Source organism: Paralichthys olivaceus, chromosome 5 (genome assembly GCF_024713975.1).
Source record: "Paralichthys olivaceus isolate ysfri-2021 chromosome 5, ASM2471397v2, whole genome shotgun sequence".
In the NCBI taxonomy this organism is placed as follows: domain Eukaryota; kingdom Metazoa; phylum Chordata; class Actinopteri; order Pleuronectiformes; family Paralichthyidae; genus Paralichthys; species Paralichthys olivaceus.
The window spans coordinates 1240298-1259123 of record NC_091097.1 but is presented as its reverse complement, the minus strand read 5'-3'; the positions used below and the strand labels follow the sequence as shown (position 1 = coordinate 1259123).

The following is an 18826-nucleotide window of genomic DNA, read 5'->3' as shown; positions in this document are numbered from 1 at the left end:
GGGGGGGGGGGGGGGGGGGGGGGGGGGTGGAAACATGCTGAGACAAAGAGGACTGCTGTGTTCCTCTCACAGACTTGGAGTGTATTCAGATGGACAGATCAGTAGGTGAATAGAACGGAGGAAGATCTCTTCTCCTCCTCCTCCTCCTCCTCTTCCTCGTTTAGTCCCATGGATTGGTTTGTTGATGGCAAGACGCTCGTTTCATTCTCCTACTCGTAGAAACTGCGTCCACTAGAAAGAGGACAGACGTTGCTTCAGAAACAGGTGAAGCAAACTACAGCATTTAAATAAATACACAACGTTAATACAAAGAATCGTTCAAATTAAGATGGAGGAGAATCGAACATCCGGTCAGTGCAGGGCAGTGACAGATAAATAAAAACCACTTGATGATGATGAAGGACGATGGTGACTTCAGGTTTAAATAATGGAATAAATACAAAACTTCAAAATGAAATGTAAACGTCAGTTCTGCTTGTTAGATGATCACGTGTGTGTGATGCGTAAACTGTGCTGGATGAATTTTACATTTAAAATATTCTAATTACACTAAAACACAACACGTGGTGATGTGGAGCTGTTACAATCACAATCCTACAGTTCAGGGGAAACTGTAAATCTACTGGCTGCAGCTACAGACTGTGTTCTTCTAAAGCGTCACACACACTGTGCGAGTTCAGCGAGTTCTGAGTCTCGCTACTCATTTTTCAGTCGGACAGATTTTCAGCTCTGTCACGCGTTAATTGTCGTGCAGCGAGCAGGAGGATCGGATGCTACCGACCGCTTGTCGGGCGGTCGGATGAATTTCTCTCTCGTGCAGCTGAGGCGGAGTCCCGAGTGGATTCCCTCAAACTCAGCACATTTCCCCTCACTGTGTCGGCTTTACTTTGTTTGTTACTGAATCCAAATCCTGGTTGGCTCCTTTCTGCACTTCTTCTTTTTTGAATTACAGTTTAACAAGTTATTATTTTCATCTATATTCTGTGTAAAGCTGCATTTCTGGTGTGAAAGGTGTTTAACAAATAAAGTTCATTATCATAAAATGACACTTATGATCGAAGCTGCACGTTTCTCGATGATGAAGAAGAATGAACTTTGACCTCTTCTTTTAAAAAAATGAGGCTGAATCACACGTCTGAGGTCGCACAGTGCATGAGCAGCTTTAACCTTCAGGCTCGGTGCTGTGTTGTTGACCTTACCGGTGCACGGTGAAATCGACGGACACGTTAAATTCTGATTTGATCTCCTTCATTCAACCTGGTGATGGTAAAATAAAAGCGTTGAGGTCAGAAGTTCAACGAGAAGAGTTCAGAGACTGAGAATGAAAACACACGAGCAGGGCCTTCAAAATCAATGTGTTTCCTTCTGTGTCATTACTGAGCCTCGTTCCTCATTTACTCTGTCAACGATGATATACTAACATGTAAAGGTCTAAAAACAGAAGCTGGCAGGATGAAGGGATGAAGAGATGAAACATAAAAAGGGAAAATGATGAGAACAACAGAAAAGGGCTTTTTAAAATGATGCAGTGGAAGTGAAATGATGAGCTGGTGCAGAGTGGTTGTACTCACGCCCCCTCGTCTCTGAGCAGAGACACGAACTTGGTCACTCTGTAATCCTGGTCCATCTGGAAAGAGAGACAGAGGAGGAGGGGGGGGGGGGATCGAACAGTTTGTCAAGAGCACAAACGAACAGTGGGCAGTCACATCAGAAACCTCCCTGCAACTCGAGCTGGAGCCGGCGAAGCTCCGCTGTCTGAAGTCGTAGCTCGTTATCACTCGGACTTTTCTCTTCTCAAACGATCAAAACTACTGACACACTGAATTCCTGCTCTCTGCACATGCACGTCCACGTTTCAGTTCAACTGGTGCAGCGGGTTGTTCTCGCCTGTGTGCTGAGCTCAGAGAAGCAGCCGCCTGTCGTACGAAGCCAGTTCGCCATCTACAGAATACACAGCTTCGGGTTCCGATTACGATACGAGAAGAAACGTTGAGTTCTGCTGCTCGAGTCGGTTTCAGCAACGAACAAAATTACACGCAGATACGAGGAAATCATGCAAACTCCTCTCAGAAAGACCCCGGCCGAAACTGGGATTCAAACCGAGAACCTTCTAATCTGTAACTGATCCCACAGAGGGAGGGCACAGACCTGCAGCGACATCTCGATGAGCACCAGAAGCTTCTTGATGCCGATCCACACCCGCTTCCCTTTGAGCTGATGAGCGATGCTGGCCCGCTCTTTATCCGTGAAGCTCCCGAGCAGCTGTGGAAACAACGGAGCTGTTAGAGGAGCTGAGGCTTCAAAGACCCGACGTGAAGAGATGGAGGAGGAGAGTCGATGAAAACAGCCTCTTAATCATCTGGCAGTCGCTTAACAGACGCAGAGAAGATAGTTTTTCCTTTATTATGGATTTTCAAGGCTGTGTGTGTGTGTGTGTGTTCTCTTGAGAAAGCTCTAATTTATTTATTTCTATAATTGATCACATCTCTGCACGTCCTTGTGCACGACGCTGAGCACCTTTACCTTCAGACATTCAAATGCGTTCGTGTTCTGCCACATTAAGAGTTTGTGCACGTGTGCGTTCACACTTCACCTCCAGAGCGTCGACCAGCTGCTCCCCGGTGGAGATGTTGGGGATGTGGATGGTGGTGCTGAAGGCGTCCAACATCTCCATCTCCTGCAGCACGTCCTTCCTGCTGGTGGTGCCGATGATGAGCAGTTTCCGACCCTGTGCACATCAGGAAGTCACGAGGTTAATTGTCTGTTCAAAAATGTAATGTGGGTAAATACTCCTGAGTGATTCGACCACAGCTCACAACATTTCCTCCTCTAGCCTTTGTTGATTTAATCTAAAAAGGAAAAATCCCGAACGAGACAGAGACGAGGCCTGAAATCAATGATTGGATGATGCAGCGGAGAGATCGAATGAACTTGCTCCTCAGGATGAATCGTAAATGTCGCTGTGGCAAACAGTTCTACTTTAATGTTTTATTTTTCTAACTGAGCTTCACGGCTCAGGAGTGTATCACAGGATTCAGAATGAACTCTGACCTTGGGTGGAGCTTTCTTCAGCAGCACCAGCAGAGCCTGAAGGACCAAGTTGGAGAAACGAGGACCGATGGGGACGTAGTCCAGCAGGCGCTCGATATCGTCCACCACCACACAGCTGAGCTGGGACTTATAAGCATCGTCAAACACCTGAGGACGGGGAGGAGGGAGTGGTCGAAGGGGCAGAGTGAATAGTTCTGTGTTTTAACAGCGGCCGTGTGAAGATGGTTGATGATAGATACCTTTTTGATTGCCTGGCACTTGGAGATCTCTGAGTGTCCAATCATCTTGTCTGGAGAGCACATCTTAATGAAGGGGAACTGAGAATCCTCCGCAATCTTAGCTGCCAGCGCCGTCTTTCCACTGTGGGGGGGACCTGAGTGTGTCGAGAGGAGAGCAGCCATTTACTGTCTGTGTGTGTGTGTCTGTGTGTGTGTGTCTGTGTGTGTGTGTGTGTGTGTGTGCATGACGGCTGCATCGCTGATCTGCTGCAGAGCTGCTGCAGGAGGTTTCTGGTTTGTAAGCGCTCAGCTCAGGATTCTCCAGCAGGAAGCTGTGCATCCTCTGCTGCGGCAAATATTCCACAAATAAAACCTCGCTGAGGTGAATGGATTGATTCTGTCGACAGGAACACTTGAGTCCTTTCACTGTGGGAGTGTTTTTTAGTTTGTTCAACAGAAATGAGATTGAAACTGTGGTGAAAGATCATTTCCTCTGTTCTGGCCCCGGTGTGTGTGTGTGTGTGTGTGCGGAGCCTCTCAGTGCAGCTGTGGTTTAAGCTGGTTTCAACATTTCCTGGTTAAGTATCAGCGACACGTTGTGTGTGATTGTGATCCCTCACCCTCCAGTAGCACAGCCACCAGCGGTGTGCGATCACTGTTCTTGGTCTGCTGCACCAGCAGCTCCCCGTCGTCCAGAACATGAGTGACCGGGTCGCCCCATTTGATGATGCCGTTCATGATGTAGCTGGAATAATCCTCCTGGTTCGTACCAAACGCCTGAGGAGACAAAGAACTCAACCTGAGGAGCTGAACTCAACCTGAGGAGGTGTTCAGGGTTCCGTCGGACTGAGTCCTGCGGTCAGGGGCGTCAGCTGGTACGTACGGGTTTGATGTCGTTGTTGAGGGATCCCAGGAAGTCGGCTCTGGTGACCTTCAGCTTCTCTGCTCGCTCCATGTCCACCTCCACTGTGGACGTAGCCTGAGGAGGAACGTCGGAGCAAGTTCATGAACTGTCTCTGCACTCGGCACATTAACAAACACTTTGACCAAGTTCACAGTCAATTATGTCAACGTGACATTAATTACTTTCATATTGAATTTTTACATTACACAGTTTTAAGAAAAGTTTTTGGAGCCGAGTCGGTGTGTCTCTATTCTGATATTTATTTTAATTTTATATGAATCAGATGAGATAAGATATAAATATCTTTTAGTAGATGTCAATAGAAATGAGGTTAAAATAATTATTTCTAATTGTTAGCATCTGACGGACGTGTATTTGAAAGAGGGACCTTGATGTGTCGGTTCATGGCGGTGGACTGAGCGGCCCTGACCAGACCCTCCAGTTCTGCTCCGCTGTAGTTCTTGGTCTCAGCAGCCAGTTCCTTGATGTCGACGTCAGCGGCCAGAAGATTGAAGCCTCGCATCTTGTTGGTGTGGATGGTCAGGATCTGGACACGCCCCTTCTCATCAGGCAGACCTGGAGGAAGAAGAAACGAGAGTTGAGGTCAGGGAGGAGGAAACGAACCTCGTGAGATCAGAACAAGTGTTTCTCATATACTCACTGATTTCCATCTTGACCTCAAACCTGCCGGGCCTCATCAGAGCGTCGTCGATCAGGTCGGGTCTGTTGGTCATACCTGGACAGAGGAAGAGGAGGATTATGGGTAAGTATACCTCAATATTTGTCAACTCCACACAGAAAGACCCCGGCCGAAACTGGGATTCGAACCGGTGACCTTCTTGCCCGGAAGAGACAAATCTAACCCAGGACAAATCTGCAGCTACGCACCAATGACCAGGATGTTGTTGAGCTGCTCCACGCCGTCAATCTTGGACAGAAGCTGGTTGACCACGGTGTCGTGCACGCCCGTGCTGCTGGCGCCGGTGCCTCTCTGCTTGCAGATGGCGTCCAGCTCGTCGAAGATGATGATGTGGAGGCCGCTGTTGGCTCCCAGCTGGAATGGGTGGAGTTCAGAACAGTTAACGTCAGGTGGTTTTATTCGTACATACACAGAGGTGCACCGAGCGTCCCTCACCCTCTTCTGCTCCTCTTCTGCGTCGGCGAACAGTTTGCGGATGTTGGCCTCAGACTCTCCCACGTACTTGTTGAGGATCTCTGGGCCATTGACGACCTTCGGCTCACGGGCGTTGAGCATCTTGCCGATCTGCCGGGCCATCAGCGTTTTACCGCAGCCTGGGGGGCCGAACAGCATGATGCCCTTCACGTGCTTACACCCTGCAGCGAAGGAAGGGGGGGAGGGGGGCAAGAGGAGCATAAACACTGGTTTAATAAAATGAATCATATCGTCATCGTGTGTGTGTGTGACTGTGACTGTGACTGTGACTAACCCTGTCTCCTCCAGTTTATTACATTCTGCTCCCTCAGGAAAAACTCTTCCAAACAATGTCTGATCCATTAAATCCAAAATAATGTAAATTTTTTTTATGATTACTAAACTCAAATATCCAAACAGTTAATTCCCTCGTTGGTCAGAGGGACCGTGATTGAAATCCGTCTCGGTAGAAATGTAATAACGTCAGTCACCCATCTGCTCCACGATGTCTGGAGGGAAGACTCGGGAAGCGAAGGCTCTGCGGAAGATGTCGGAGAACTCCCTGTCCAGACCTCCGATCCCCATCTTCTCAAAGTTCCATTCCGGGTTGATGATCGTCTGTCGAGCCTCCTTGGTCTTTGCCTTTCCTGTGAACATGTTTGGTGGAACACGTGGGAAACATAATGTTTATTAATGAACATATATAATGTCTGAGTTCAGGGGGTTTTATTTAGATATGTGTGTTTGTCATTGAAGTGAAGTTGCTATCTATATTGCACAATATGCTGTATATATATATATATATATATATATATATATATATATTCCTATTTTGTAAAATGTTTAGATTTTTGAAGTCTCTCTCTCTCCCTCTCTCTCTCTCTCTCTCTCTCTCTCTCTCTCTCTATCCCCCCATGAGATAAATCTGTGATGTTGTTTTGCTGCCACCTTGTGGACTGTTTCCTGAATCTCATTCAGCAGCTCTGAGTTGGATGTTTTTTAAAATCTAAAGGAAAACAAAGACGTTCAGCTGTGATTCACTTATTTTCCGTCTCTGCTCTCGACCCGATCGAACCCACAGTCTGAGGAGGAGAAGGAGGAAACATACCGACGAGTGTGAGGGAGGAACTCTCCGCCTTCTCAAACACCACCTGACTGTTTCCCACCATCAGGCCGACGTCGATCTGTCAGAGGAATATTTACACTTTGATTATCAGCAGCATGACATTGATGCTAATGTTATTATTACCCTTAATTAACCTTTATTATAATAATCATAACTTAAACACCAGAGGTTACCAGACTGTTTCTGTTAGAGCGCCCCCTCTCTGTGGATCCAAACTGCTCATCATCTTTTAATTCTCTCATGAAGACACATTTTTATAGGGGGAGGGTTTAGATGAAACCCGAGCGGTGACAGTGACGCCTCGTACCTTCTGCGGCTTCTTGGCAGAGGCCGGCTCTCCTTTGAGGATGCTGGAGTCCATCGCCTCGATGTCCTTCACCATCAAACCGAACAGCTTGTCGCAGAAGCTGAAGACGAGCTGAGACAGAGAGGAAGATTTTAAAGATCAGTACGGAGGCGGAACAGTCGAGCTCCTCCTGGTGTGAGCCGGTGAATGTGAGCCGGTGAATGTAAACCTGCTGCGTGACGGAGAACGCCTGGTTGTTGAACTGCTGGATGAATTCGGCGGCCATCTTGTCGGAGTCGTAGGGGGAGGAGTCGGTGCTCTTCTTCTGCAGGAAGTCGATCTCGATTGTCATGGAGCCGATGCACTGCCTGGACTTGTCAAAGTTGTAGTTGGACACTGTCGGGACACAAGGAGGCGAAATGTAGCTCGTACAACAACGTGTGAAACAGAACGAGATCCATCTGTCTATCTATCTATCTATCTATCCATCTATCTATCTATACATCCATCTATCCATCCATCTATCTATCTATCCATCTATCCATCTATCTATCCATCTATCTATCCATCTATCTATCCATCCATCTATCTATCTATCCATCTATCTATCTACTTATCCATCTATCTATCCATCTATCTATCCATCTATCTATCTATTCATCCATCTATCCATCCATCTATCTATCCATCTATCTAGTGGTAAATCCTGTTTGAATATAATGAACCATATTTTACCTTCCACCTCCTGACCGATGGAGAGTCCGGCCCATTTCCTCTGGAGAGATAAAGGAAACGATCATTAGTAGAGACCGAGCATCGAGAGTGTGTGTGTGTGTGTGTGTGTGTGTGTGTGTGTGTGTGTGTGTGTGAGTGTGTGTGTGAGTGTGTGTGTGTGTGTGTGTCAGTGTGTGTGTACCTGCGGCAGGCTGAAGGCGATGCTCCCAGGGGCCACAGTGTGATGGGTCTTGACTGTGAATGCGAACTTGTGGTTGGGCGTCGTCTTCACAGTCACGTGTCTGTGGACAGAGGAGACGTTTGGACGCTCGCTGATCTTTAACCTCAGACTGTGACGTGATCTCCTCTCCTCTGTGACAACAACTTTCTATTTCATCCGATTCCTCTTCATAAATAAACACAATTTTAATTTGAATCATTATATTATTATTCAGTTTTACATTAAACTCATCATCACAGAGGGAAGTCTGTTCAGTCACATCAGAGACTGTGAGCTCCTGGTGGCTGTTTGAACACAGAGGAGATGATCGAAGAGACGTTTGCGCGTCTGTGTTGACGAACAGGTGATAATAACGATGACTCACTGTCCCGACTGCAGATCCTTCTCGCTCACCACGGCACAGTTAGTCAGCGACAGCTCGTCCGTCGGGCATCGCGCCGCTTGCATAGTCTGTGAAGAAGAAGAAGAGGAGGAGACGATGACAATGATCATCTCAGGTTCTTCCTGTTTTAGTTTGAATTTACTGCCAAACATGAATCCTGAGGAAGAAAAATGTAAACAAACTTGTAATAAAAATCAATTTCTACCAATTCTGACGTGAGCAGTTTTTAAGTTGTTTTATCTTCTGTCTGAATTCAGCTTCAGCTCAGAGGTCGTTAAAATTATGAAGCACTCGTCATGAATTTCTATGTAAGTGTTAAAATATTGAGTAAGCTTGTGCCTCAGCTCCGGAGCGGAAACAGGGACGTCGTCTTTTCTAACCTGCAACAGTGTCGTCCACAGAAATCATATTTTGGATGATCGTGTGAAAAAGTGCTCAGATAAACCTGCTTGCGCTCCAGCTTTAACTCTTCTCACGCTCAGACTGCTTCTGTGCACGTGTGAACCTTCCGCTCTGTCAAAACTCTCCGACCAATAGAAGGCCAGGTGTCGTGGTGAAAATGAAATAGTCCCGCCCTCGTGGTGGGAGTGTTAGCTGTATGCGTTCGAGGGTCTCGTTCGGTCGGTGACTTTAACCAGGTCCATGCCCCCCCCCCCCCCCCCCCCCGGCCTCCGGCAGATCTCTGGTCAACACGGAGGCACAGTCCAGGAACACTGATGTTTAAAAACATCGTTCACGTCGCCATGTTTCTTTGTCTCTGTGTTTTACGAGAACGTACCCGAGCAGTTTACGAGCGCTGACATCAACACATTAGAGAAAGATGATAATTGTCTCACTCAGACTGGAAATAAAGGACAGAAAGTCTGTGTCTTTTTATTTTATCCATCATTTCTTATCTCTCAGGATCTCCCACTATTCTGACCTGAAACAGGTGAGAGGACGTTCGACAGTTAAATGAATCCAGCGGAGAGAGAGAGAGATGAATTATTCAGCTCCATCCTCTTCTCGCTGACCGTCCGTCTTTCACAAGGTCACACGCTCTCATTCCAGCAGTGGATGGAGAAGCCTCCACGCAACCGGCGTCTCTGCCGCAGCGAAGCAAAGGTACAAGAATTCAACCAGGAGGAATTCCGCCGAGCACGTGAAGTGGTAACCATGGCAACTCCACCGAGCAATCACACGGGAGGCCTCTGGCGATAAATCAGGGTTTACAGTCGGCTGATGGTTTGAACGGCAGCAGAGGTTCCTCTATCGCTCCGACGGCTTCAAGTCATTTACAGAAAATGATCCAACAGATCCGCCCCCATGCATTTTATACATGTGACGTGTTACATCACACTCACTGCTGGAGCGAGAATAAAACAAGACGTGGGATTTTTACATTTAAGAACCAAGTCTCTGATTGAATCTGATCAATGTATTCAATAAACACTCGTGTCTGAGGTTCTGTTTTCTGTTGAGGCGCATGTCGGGAGCTGGAGGGACGAAAAACATGTTCCTCCAGTAGAACAGAACACAAATGATTGAAAAGCATTTAGTGGTGATGGAGTCGGCAGAGAAATCATTGAGAAGAGAAACAGCATCATCAATAGTGGAAAAAAGAAACAGAGTACTGGTGTGGTTGTAAGTGACGCCCTCGAAAACATGTGGGTAACCTGGACATTAGATTTGATTTCCTCTGAAGCTGGAAAATAAAAACCAGCTGCTGTAGAAACCGTTCAAGGTCCAATCTTCAGGAGCTGCTCACAAAAACTATTTCTACAGAAACAGAAGATAGATCCGTCCCCTGACCCAGATTCTAATCCTGCTCACTAACAGACCAACGGACACCTGGAGAGGAAAACTCAACCGGCTGCAGGTGAAGAGAAAGAACCGGATCCAGACCTGGACTGAAATATATCAGGAAACACAGAGGACGTTTCTAAAACAGCTTTTAACTCCAATCCATTTTAAACTGTGGTGACTTCAAACCGGCCGCAACATCCATCCGTCGTCAGCCGCTTTATTTGTGTCCAACGTTGTTTTCTGACCGAAGACAAGAGACAGTTTCTGCTCGTCCGCACTGAAACGCAGCCGCTGAGTTTTCAAACTAAAACGGGAGCAGCAGCGTTTCCACACTTCCGTGTTTTCAGATGAATGCTACGTAGCATGTGGCTACTTCCACCTGAATCCAAATGTCCAGCTCCCCACAGAACAAACAGAGTGTGAGCATCGAGTCGATGTCTAAAGCATCTAACACCACTTTGACATTGCAGCTCAGTCACTGGGTTGCAATGGTGCGAGACATTCTATGTGCACACGTCTCCAGGCAGAGATCCGTCCTACAGCACGCAGCAGGAAGCAGCGACACACAACCTCCACACGAGCAACAGCACGTCAGGCAGAAACAGCAAATACATTCCACATGATGAGGAAGGGGCCAGCTCGTGTTTTTTAAGGGCTTAACAAGAGTGCATCCATACATACCTTGAAAAATATTACGACCTTGTGGACGCCAGCGCAGGCAAGCAGAGAGGAAGGACAGAAGACAGGATTTGAGACAGAGGGGGGACGTAGAGGAGCGGTGGCTGCAGACGGGTGCGTTCAGGCTGCAGGGTGGGATGGTGCATGCAGGCCAGAGCTGGGGCGTCACTCTGGATTCAAAACCAATTTACTTGATTTTTCTTTTGCAACTTTCAAATTTATTTCCATTTTTTTTTTTTTAGGTTGCACCCCAAATCTGGTGGTGATATGATGATGAGCCGTGTTCAGATCGTCATGCCAAACACACAGCGTCGTGTTTATCCTCTTCCCCACATAAGAGACCAAGTGTCTTACTGTGGTAAGAGACATGGACAACAGATAACAGAGGAAATGATCAAACTGGGAACTTTTACTGGGCCGTCGTTCGCACCAGTACAAGTCCTGTCAGTGTTTGATGTTTTGGTCTCTGGACCGGAGCAGGTTGCATCAGCTGACATGCTCAGACATCACATGTGAGGGTGAGAGGAAATACAACAACAAGTTATTCACATCACTTTTCTGTCTCCAGACGAAGCTCCGAGCTTCTTAAACCCACCAGAGATTCAACAGCTTCTACAGCAGCTGCAGAACTTTGTATTTATCATCATCGACTCTTTGAATGTGTGTATTGAGAATGTTTGGACGCACCGGGACTGAAACAGATGAAATGAAAATAAGTTATGAACCTTTGACTCATAAGAAGAAGATAGTTTCCTGTGTGTGACGCTGCAGAAACAGAGGCAGCAGGGTCACTCCCTGGTCCCCCCCCCCCCCCTCACTCGCTCTAAATATTCCTCTTATTCCAAGCATCTCGTTAAATTATTCATCCCGTCGTGCCTCGTGGGGGAATCCAGGCGATCGATGCAGAACCGGAGCTGAGAGTTTGAGATGCAGGCTCGTACCGAACGAGGAGACGCTCACAGAGACTCATGTACGAGGTCGAGAGACTCTGATGAGATTGTTAGTTCTTCTCACTTCAGTTGTCAGATCTGCCGTCGAGCAGCAAAACAAGCAGCGTCCCTTCATCCCGCTGCGTCTCAGGGTTTGTGTCCAGTCACATGTCTGACCAGCTCGTTACCTCACCTTGTATTGATTTATCTTTTATACATCAACACAACAATCGACAGACAGGACTCCATCTTCTGTTGTTTCCACACATCAGCCCGACTCAACACACACACACACACACACTGTTTACATCACTGCCGGTGTCGTACATCATCATGAGGTTTCTATCAGCGGCTGCAAAGTGCTCACAGAATTGAATCTCAGCATAATATGGGAAAATCATTATTTTCCCTCAGGAGACTCGTCTGAGCTCTTTTTGGTTTCGTGCTCTTGCTGCAGAAAATTTGGAAAATCATTTACGTCACTGCAGCAAAACCTGAAACTGTTGTTTCCATCTTAGTGAATGAAATATGACCCTGCACCTGTGAGTGTGTGTGTGTGTGAGTGAAGCCTTGACTTGTTGTTTCCCACAATGCATCATAAAGTACCACCAATGGTCACAAACTTAGCAATATCTACCATCATGCATTGCGCTCGCGGCGAAGCAGACACACACACACGCTGCCTCTCACTGCACATTCTCAAATTAATAAACTGCATAAAAGAGCCAACTCACTTTTTAATATTAATAAATCTCACTTAGTAACGTCTCGGCGAGATCTGCAGGTTCAGAGCACTCGTTTTTATTTTCCTTCTGTCTGTCAGTTCACGATGTACCTGCAGTTATTATGATGCAGATTTTATTTTGGATTATTTATGCAAATTTCTGTTTTTTATATATTTCAGTCATTTCACAGAGTTGTTGTGCAGAACGTCACTGTTAAAAATATCATTGTTTCATTATCATTTTAATTTGAATTAGTATTTAATTTGTATATTTCCATGTGTAACAGGGCGGAGAAGCTAAAACTGCACTTGAGGCCTGTTACGAGAAAATATGAGTCAAATTAAACACATCACTGAAAAAGGTCGCAGAGCTTCTATTATTGTTATTACAAACTTTTTAATTTGCAAACCCGAACATTAACCACGTCCTTATTCTCACGACTAATTCATCCGTTCATTATTGTTCTTGTGGTTCAGGTCACATGATCTGAGCTGATGACAGAAAACACAGACACACTGTGAACGCTGCTGTAGGTGTAATCTCTCTGTTTGTGTACGTGTGCTTTAATGGGTGTGAGTGCAGTGTGTGTGTGTGTGTGTGTGTCGGCTGCCCCACAGCAGAGAGGGAGGGAGGTTCTCTAAAAATAGCAACAGCTCAGAGAGGGAGGCCTCACATTGAGACGGATTAACCATTACTATCTCTCTCAAACACACACACACACACACACACACACACACACGTCTCTGTCCAGACGAACACATAAACAAGCAAGTCGGCCTGTAGGTGGCGATGGAGTCTCCGTCAACAATCTGTCAAATACCAGAGAAGAACACTGTGGTCGAGTGATGCTGTGCGAGGGAGACGTCTGTGAATGTCGACAATGTTGTGCAGGGATTATATAACAGTCTGCAGCCGATTGATCAGGGACGAGGTGTGTGTGTGTGTGTGTGTGTGTGTGTGTGTGTGTGTGTGTGTGTGTGTGTGTGTGTGTGTGTGTGTGTGTGTGTGTGTGTGTGTGTGAGTGTGAGTGTGTGTGTGCGGAGCAGGGGGAAGCTGCTGAGGTATCAACAGCTGCACTGCAGGGAAATCACAGGGCGAACAACCGGCTCACTTCATTAAGACGGAGAGAGAGATGAGGGAGAAAGAGAAGTGGGAGAGTTTCCATCTTTTATCGCCCACTCACTTGTTCCTTCACACGAGAAGGCCTCTCTCTCTCTCTCTCTCTCTCTCTCTCTCTGTGGGACGAACCCCAGCTCCTTCTACTGAATTTAGACACAATCAGACCGAGTGGATTTCCAGCGTGAGCTCCGACGCTGCTCTGGCTGAAGAGGTCAATAAGAGTTGGATGGTTCAGCTTCTGTCAACACCTCAAATTAAAAACTGTAACCTGCATTTATCTGGATCATGTCACTGAGGCAGTGATGAGTAACGTCACAGCAGAAGGTTCCTGTGGACAGAGTAGCTGGTGTTTGAGCTCAGGTTCTGCTCTTTACCTCTGATTGTAGAGGTCATTAATTCTGTCTCATGATTCTTCCTCCTGCGAGCAGAGAGTGGGTTTAAGGTCAGGGAGGAGGAGGAGGAGGAGGAGGAGGAGGAATCAGGAGCAGCACTGATGTCTGCGTTTGCATCAGGTTGCAAGTGAAAGACAGAAAATCCCTGCGTGAATCCTGAGGTCACTTAAGCACTTGACCTCAGAGCTGCTGATCAATATCGAGGAGGAGACTCTGTTTGCACACGATCGCTCACATCCGCCTCTGAAGGATGTCGGCTGTGATGTACTTCAGTCTCACATATCTGAACAGCGTCTTCAAACTCAAACGATCTCTGTCCACTCAAGCACTTTGGTTCAGTGTCACTTCAGTTCATCGGCAGCTTGTTTTTTTAAGTCATGTGATCGGAGCCTGACGAATCAGCATCAGGGACTCGGGAGAGTAAATAGAGACTTTGTGGGAAATGTCTTTTTCTTTTGTCCTGATTGTCTCTGACAAGCTGAGGGTGAAGGGTGTGTGTTTGTGTGTGTGTGTGTGTGTGCGTGTGCGTGTGTGTGTGCGTGTGTGTGAGGTCATCATGCCGGTGGACACACATGACTCATGGATGAATCTCCACTGTTCATGAGTCTGTGGTGCTGTCCGTGGTGCTGAAGTCACAAACACATCGTCCACTGACGCAGAGACAGTGTCCACGGAGACAAAAGGAGACGGTCGATGCTCTTGCTGCATCGACATCACTTCAACAGTTTGTCAAAGAAGCCCAGTGACTCATGGGATACGTTTGGCCCCGGGAAGGATCCACCTCCACCAACGTTTCCCGAGGGTGGAGGGACACGTTGACATCGTCCGCAGCCCCGAAATCCAGACGGAGAGTGTGTCCTGCTCTCTCACCCTGGATCTAGAACATTCTAGATATAATATATTCTCTCTGTGATCTTCCTGTCATCATCCCTTCACGTGTCTATGACCATTCATTTGTTTGAGTGGAAACAACAACACATCTATAACCAACATGTTCGTGGAGACATGACGACATCGTTGTGAGTGGAGATGTGAAGGGGGGGGGGGGGGGTTCGCTTCACGCCTCCGACCACGTTTCTGCTCTAACCTCTTGTTTTGCTTTGGACGCCGCCCACGCAAATCCTGCAGGAGCAGTAAATAAACTGCGGAACCCAGGAATCTACAGGACGCTCACCTGCACACGCAGCACTCTGCTACTATGCCCTGAACGCACCACGCTCAGATGCTACAGTTACAATTTGAAAAATAAGAATTAGTAAAGTGATTTATGTTCATATCCAGTTAAAGACTATACACAAAATACTGTATATTTATATATAATCAGTCTTTTAGCTTCACAGCTCTATCAGAAACAAATCTGCTACTGATTAAGCTGATGACTGAAGTGAGGAGTGACCAGCTCTCTGCTGCAGCTCAGTGGAACTCTTCGATGGTGGAGTTTGGATGTCCCCTCTGTGTCCCCTCCGTGTCCCCTCCGTGTCCCCTCTGTGTCCCCTCTCTGACATGCAGATTATTGGACACACTAAATTGTCCGTAGGTGTGAATGAGTTCCTTCTAGATGGATGTTTTCCAGGTCATAACGCAGCTGTAGCCTCAGCCTTAGCTTCAGGACGCTGTGAGACATCGAGGGCCCATTGTTGGAAACATCACAGAGAATCTGAATGTAGGCACACGAGAACAGACACATCGCAGGCGTAGCAACAGTAACTAAGGGCTGTTCTGGCAACGTTACTCCAGTTTAGAGCTTTAAACGAATGTCATTCACAAAGAGATTCTATTGAGCTCGTTTTCTGTCCAGGCTCCGCAGCTTGATTCTCTTAGAAATGATCCGTCACGTCCCGAAAGGTTCCTTTTAATGAATCCCTCAAAGAGGTGAATCCAATTCCTTATGGAGAATCTGACAAACGAGAACACGAGTGATTCGTCGCAGTATTGACCGAGCTCCTCTGGACGTTGCGCCACATCAACGAATCAGCCACTGGTCAGTTTGTTCAGACACTCTCCCTTCGTAGCTCGTCTGGGTTCTGCAGCACAAACAGACTCACATCGTTTCTCCTGACGACTTCGCACTGATTCAAAAAACACCATCAGAGCTGTTAGAGTGCACCTGACAGATCCAATGTTACGTTTACACCGAAACACAAGAGCAATCGAATACACAAGCAGCACGAGGCTCTTTGGATAAAAGCATCGGCCTAATTACGTGCGTCGTTTCCGCTGGAGCTCGTCTCCATGTCGAACCTGCCAGTGGGATCTAAATGGATGAGGTGATGGAGACGTGCACGCCTGGAGAGAAACACCAAACACAGAGATTCACTTACAGAGGTGAACACCATCTATTGGAATGGTTGTCACCTCCGTTCAGGACCGAGACATTAAGAGTCTGAGCAGCTGATGTTCTGCTGCTTTGTTTATTTGTTGCCTCGTTCAGACCCTCGTTTATTCTGTGAGACAAAAGTGTTTATGAAAAGTCTTCATCTCAGACTCTCAGAGCCGCTGTTCCGTTTTAAGGGAAATATTTGAGTTTTGATTCCATCATTGGTTTAAATAAACAATCATCCCGTTTCCTGTTTTATTGAACTCTCTGTCTTGAAATTAAGTAGTTGAAGGTTTTTTGCATTGCCTTCCTCACCCCCCACCCCCCCCACATGCTGGCTCATAAAAGTGGTGCAGCATGACGGTGCATAAAGCCTGAACTCATTTTATCACGTCACCACAATTCTCGAGTGAAATTAATAAACCACCTCTGCTGTGACAGAATCAGTGTCTTTATTTTGACTGGAAACCATTTTGACATTAAAAACAGAATGCAGTGTTGCGCCCCCCCCTCCCCCCCTCCCCTCCCCTCCCCCCTGTGGTCACAACATTCATCTGAAGCGTCCTGCCTGAGTTACACCCTGTTTCCAGCGACGTGCTGCAGCTGGGTGTAAACACACGAGTTCAGCAGCCACTGTTCGACCTTTAGCATCTTCTGTTCCAGCTCCAACACAACGAGCTGCTTCTGAGATGCTTCACAACAATCGATCCTACACTGACACAGGGTCCTGGGCCCAAACTCGGCCATCGTCATCCGGCCCACGTCACACATGGCACGATGGCACGCGGGCAGCCCGCCCCAGTCAGCCATGGCGACACCGCACGTCAACCAAAGGTGGCCTGAATTAGTTCTGTGCTATTTAGGCCATATTCACCATTTACCACATGGGTTCACATCCGGACTGCACCTCGGCCACATGTTTGTTTTGGGATATTTGGGCCACATCTGCTTCTATCAAGGAAACAAACCAGCTAACAACACACACACACACACACACATAATAAATAAAATGGCCTCGTTAGTGGGGTCCTGTCTGGAAACACAGGCTCTGAGGGAACAGGGACCCTCAGCTCTGGATCTGCTCTATGGCAGCAGCTCTGCAGTGAGGGCGGGCTCACACCCAGCTTCACCCCCGCTCCCCGATGCACCGACAGGTCGCACACATGCTCTCAATCATCCACCAGTCCGCTGCTCCGCTGCGCAAACCGCTTACACGACGCCAGTAAGCCGCAGGTTGGAGGCTAAAGCGAAGCGGCAGAGAGTCTCTCTCCTCTGCAACGCATCACTCGGCGGTACCGCTGCACCTCGACGAGGGCTGGTCCAGTATGTTCGAACCCCTCTGCTGCTTCCACACCGAGCACGTTATTCCACATGCACGGCGCGTAAAAGCCCCTCACTGGCCGCTTATTTCACGCAATGCGTCGTCGTGTCAAGGACAACCGGAGCCCAGGATTAGGATCCTGTGAGGCGGCGGGGGACAGGCTGCAGGGCTCGGACGGCTTGATGCACAATGATCGGAGACGATCCTCCGTGAGGCCGCAGCTTCATGAGGAATAAAACACCTCGTCCCGGAGTCACGGTGACATTCACACCAGAAGCTGCTGGTTGGAACCTGGAGGCTCGACCGACATTTTGCGCCCTGGATGTTTTCTCCTCAGCAGCTCGGTGGTGTTTGGTTTATACCCGTGTGTGTGTGTGTGAGTGTGTGTGTGTGTACAGGTAAATATGTGCATCTTACCCGGGTCGTCATCTTCACGGTCGCGGTGGAACAGGCCTGCAGCTCGGGTCGGTGGGTCGCAGGACAGCGGGGACAGGGAGCTGATGAGCCAGGCAGCAGATGGGCTTTATAGGCAGCAGCGCACCTCGCTCTGATTGGCTGAGCGAGGCGGAAGCGCGCCGACGGCGGAAGGCTCGTGCGTGAGGATGGGTCGGATCACTCCTCCTCACGTGGGAGATTTGACAGAGGTGGGAGAACATGTGGCGTGCGTGAGAGGCCGACACGCACAGTGGCGACAGAGGACGTGACTGTGGAGAACAAGAGGCCGAGAGAGTTTGGTTCTGATGAAGAACATCTGCAGGTTCTGATGAGCCAATTAAGTCTGTGACGTCAGGAGAGTTAATTAAGCTTTAAATCAACAGTGACTGGATCTCACTGAAGAAAACCACCCTGAGCACACACACATTCAAAATACACACGAGGCGACATCAACACACATTCAAAATACACACGAGGCGACATCAACACACATTCATGTCCCATGAGCCTTTGCACCACACGCTGTCCAATCAGTTCAGTTTGTTTCAAATATTATTAAAAGGTAAAATTAAAAAAGTCACACAAACACACTCATCCTATGTTTGTCAAATTTAAGTGACTGAATATTTATGATTATATTTATTTTTTCTTTATGTTGCTGATGATTCATTGAAACAATTTGGTGATTCAACAAATGTTTTTATTTCATCTTTTCAATGAACTCAACCAAACTTAAAACTAAAAAAAAATATATATATATATTGTTTTGTCTCCTCAGCATCGAGGACAGCGCCCCCTCCTGTACAGACCAGGTCCCTTCATGTGAGAGGGGGCGGGGCTGGGATGGTTCACTCTGGTGCTCCGGTGATGAAATCCGGCTGAAACCAGAACCACGTGAACCTGAGAGAAATATCATGTTCAGCAGAACTGAAGGCAAAACTATGAAGAGATGCTGAACAAGACAAGATTTAACTGCAGCACGCCCCCTGGTGGCTGAGAGAGGAGCACATTCAGCACCATGGACAGCAACAGTACATTGTTCTAATGAAA

The 18826-nt window shown here is 47.5% G+C and overlaps 1 protein-coding gene and 1 long non-coding RNA gene across 4 annotated transcripts; one reads left to right on the top strand and one right to left on the bottom strand.

The window, feature by feature from the left end:
* Positions 1-188: 188 nt before the first annotated feature.
* Positions 189-17917, bottom strand: nsfa (N-ethylmaleimide-sensitive factor a). 3 transcript variants are annotated; one of them, XM_069524835.1, is made up of 22 exons: positions 17759-17887; positions 10542-10559; positions 8058-8143; positions 7655-7754; positions 7474-7513; positions 6968-7134; positions 6760-6870; positions 6435-6510; positions 5818-5973; positions 5309-5508; positions 5062-5227; positions 4835-4909; positions 4562-4749; positions 4153-4248; positions 3890-4046; positions 3291-3424; positions 3052-3198; positions 2594-2728; positions 2149-2262; positions 1572-1627; positions 1200-1257; positions 189-231 (listed from the first exon to the last, which is right to left on the bottom strand). In XM_069524835.1, the coding sequence occupies exons 1-21, from the start codon at positions 17768-17770 to the stop codon at positions 1227-1229; spliced, it is 2265 nt and encodes a 754-aa protein (XP_069380936.1). In that variant the 5' UTR covers positions 17771-17887; the 3' UTR covers positions 189-231; positions 1200-1226. The 3 variants fall into 3 exon arrangements, with proteins under 3 accessions (XP_069380936.1, XP_069380938.1, XP_069380937.1); XM_069524837.1 differs by lacking the exon at positions 10542-10559 and having other exon boundaries at positions 17759-17917; XM_069524836.1 differs by lacking the exon at positions 1200-1257.
* Positions 3894-5578, top strand: LOC138407691 (uncharacterized). The gene is made up of 2 exons (XR_011241022.1): positions 3894-4144; positions 4531-5578. It is a non-coding gene; the product is annotated as an uncharacterized lncRNA (long non-coding RNA).
* Positions 17918-18826: the final 909 nt, after the last annotated feature.

What these genes read in the sequence shown, in the direction of transcription:
- nsfa (XM_069524835.1), bottom strand. An exon ending in AAGGATCTGCAGTCGGGACA is followed by an intron (nt 7,755 to 8,057) that starts GTGAGTCATCGT and finishes CTCTGTCCACAG; the next exon opens with ACACGTGACTGTGAAGACGA. An exon ending in TGAAGAAAGCTCCACCCAAG is followed by an intron (nt 2,729 to 3,051) that starts GTCAGAGTTCAT and finishes TGATGTGCACAG; the next exon opens with GGTCGGAAACTGCTCATCAT.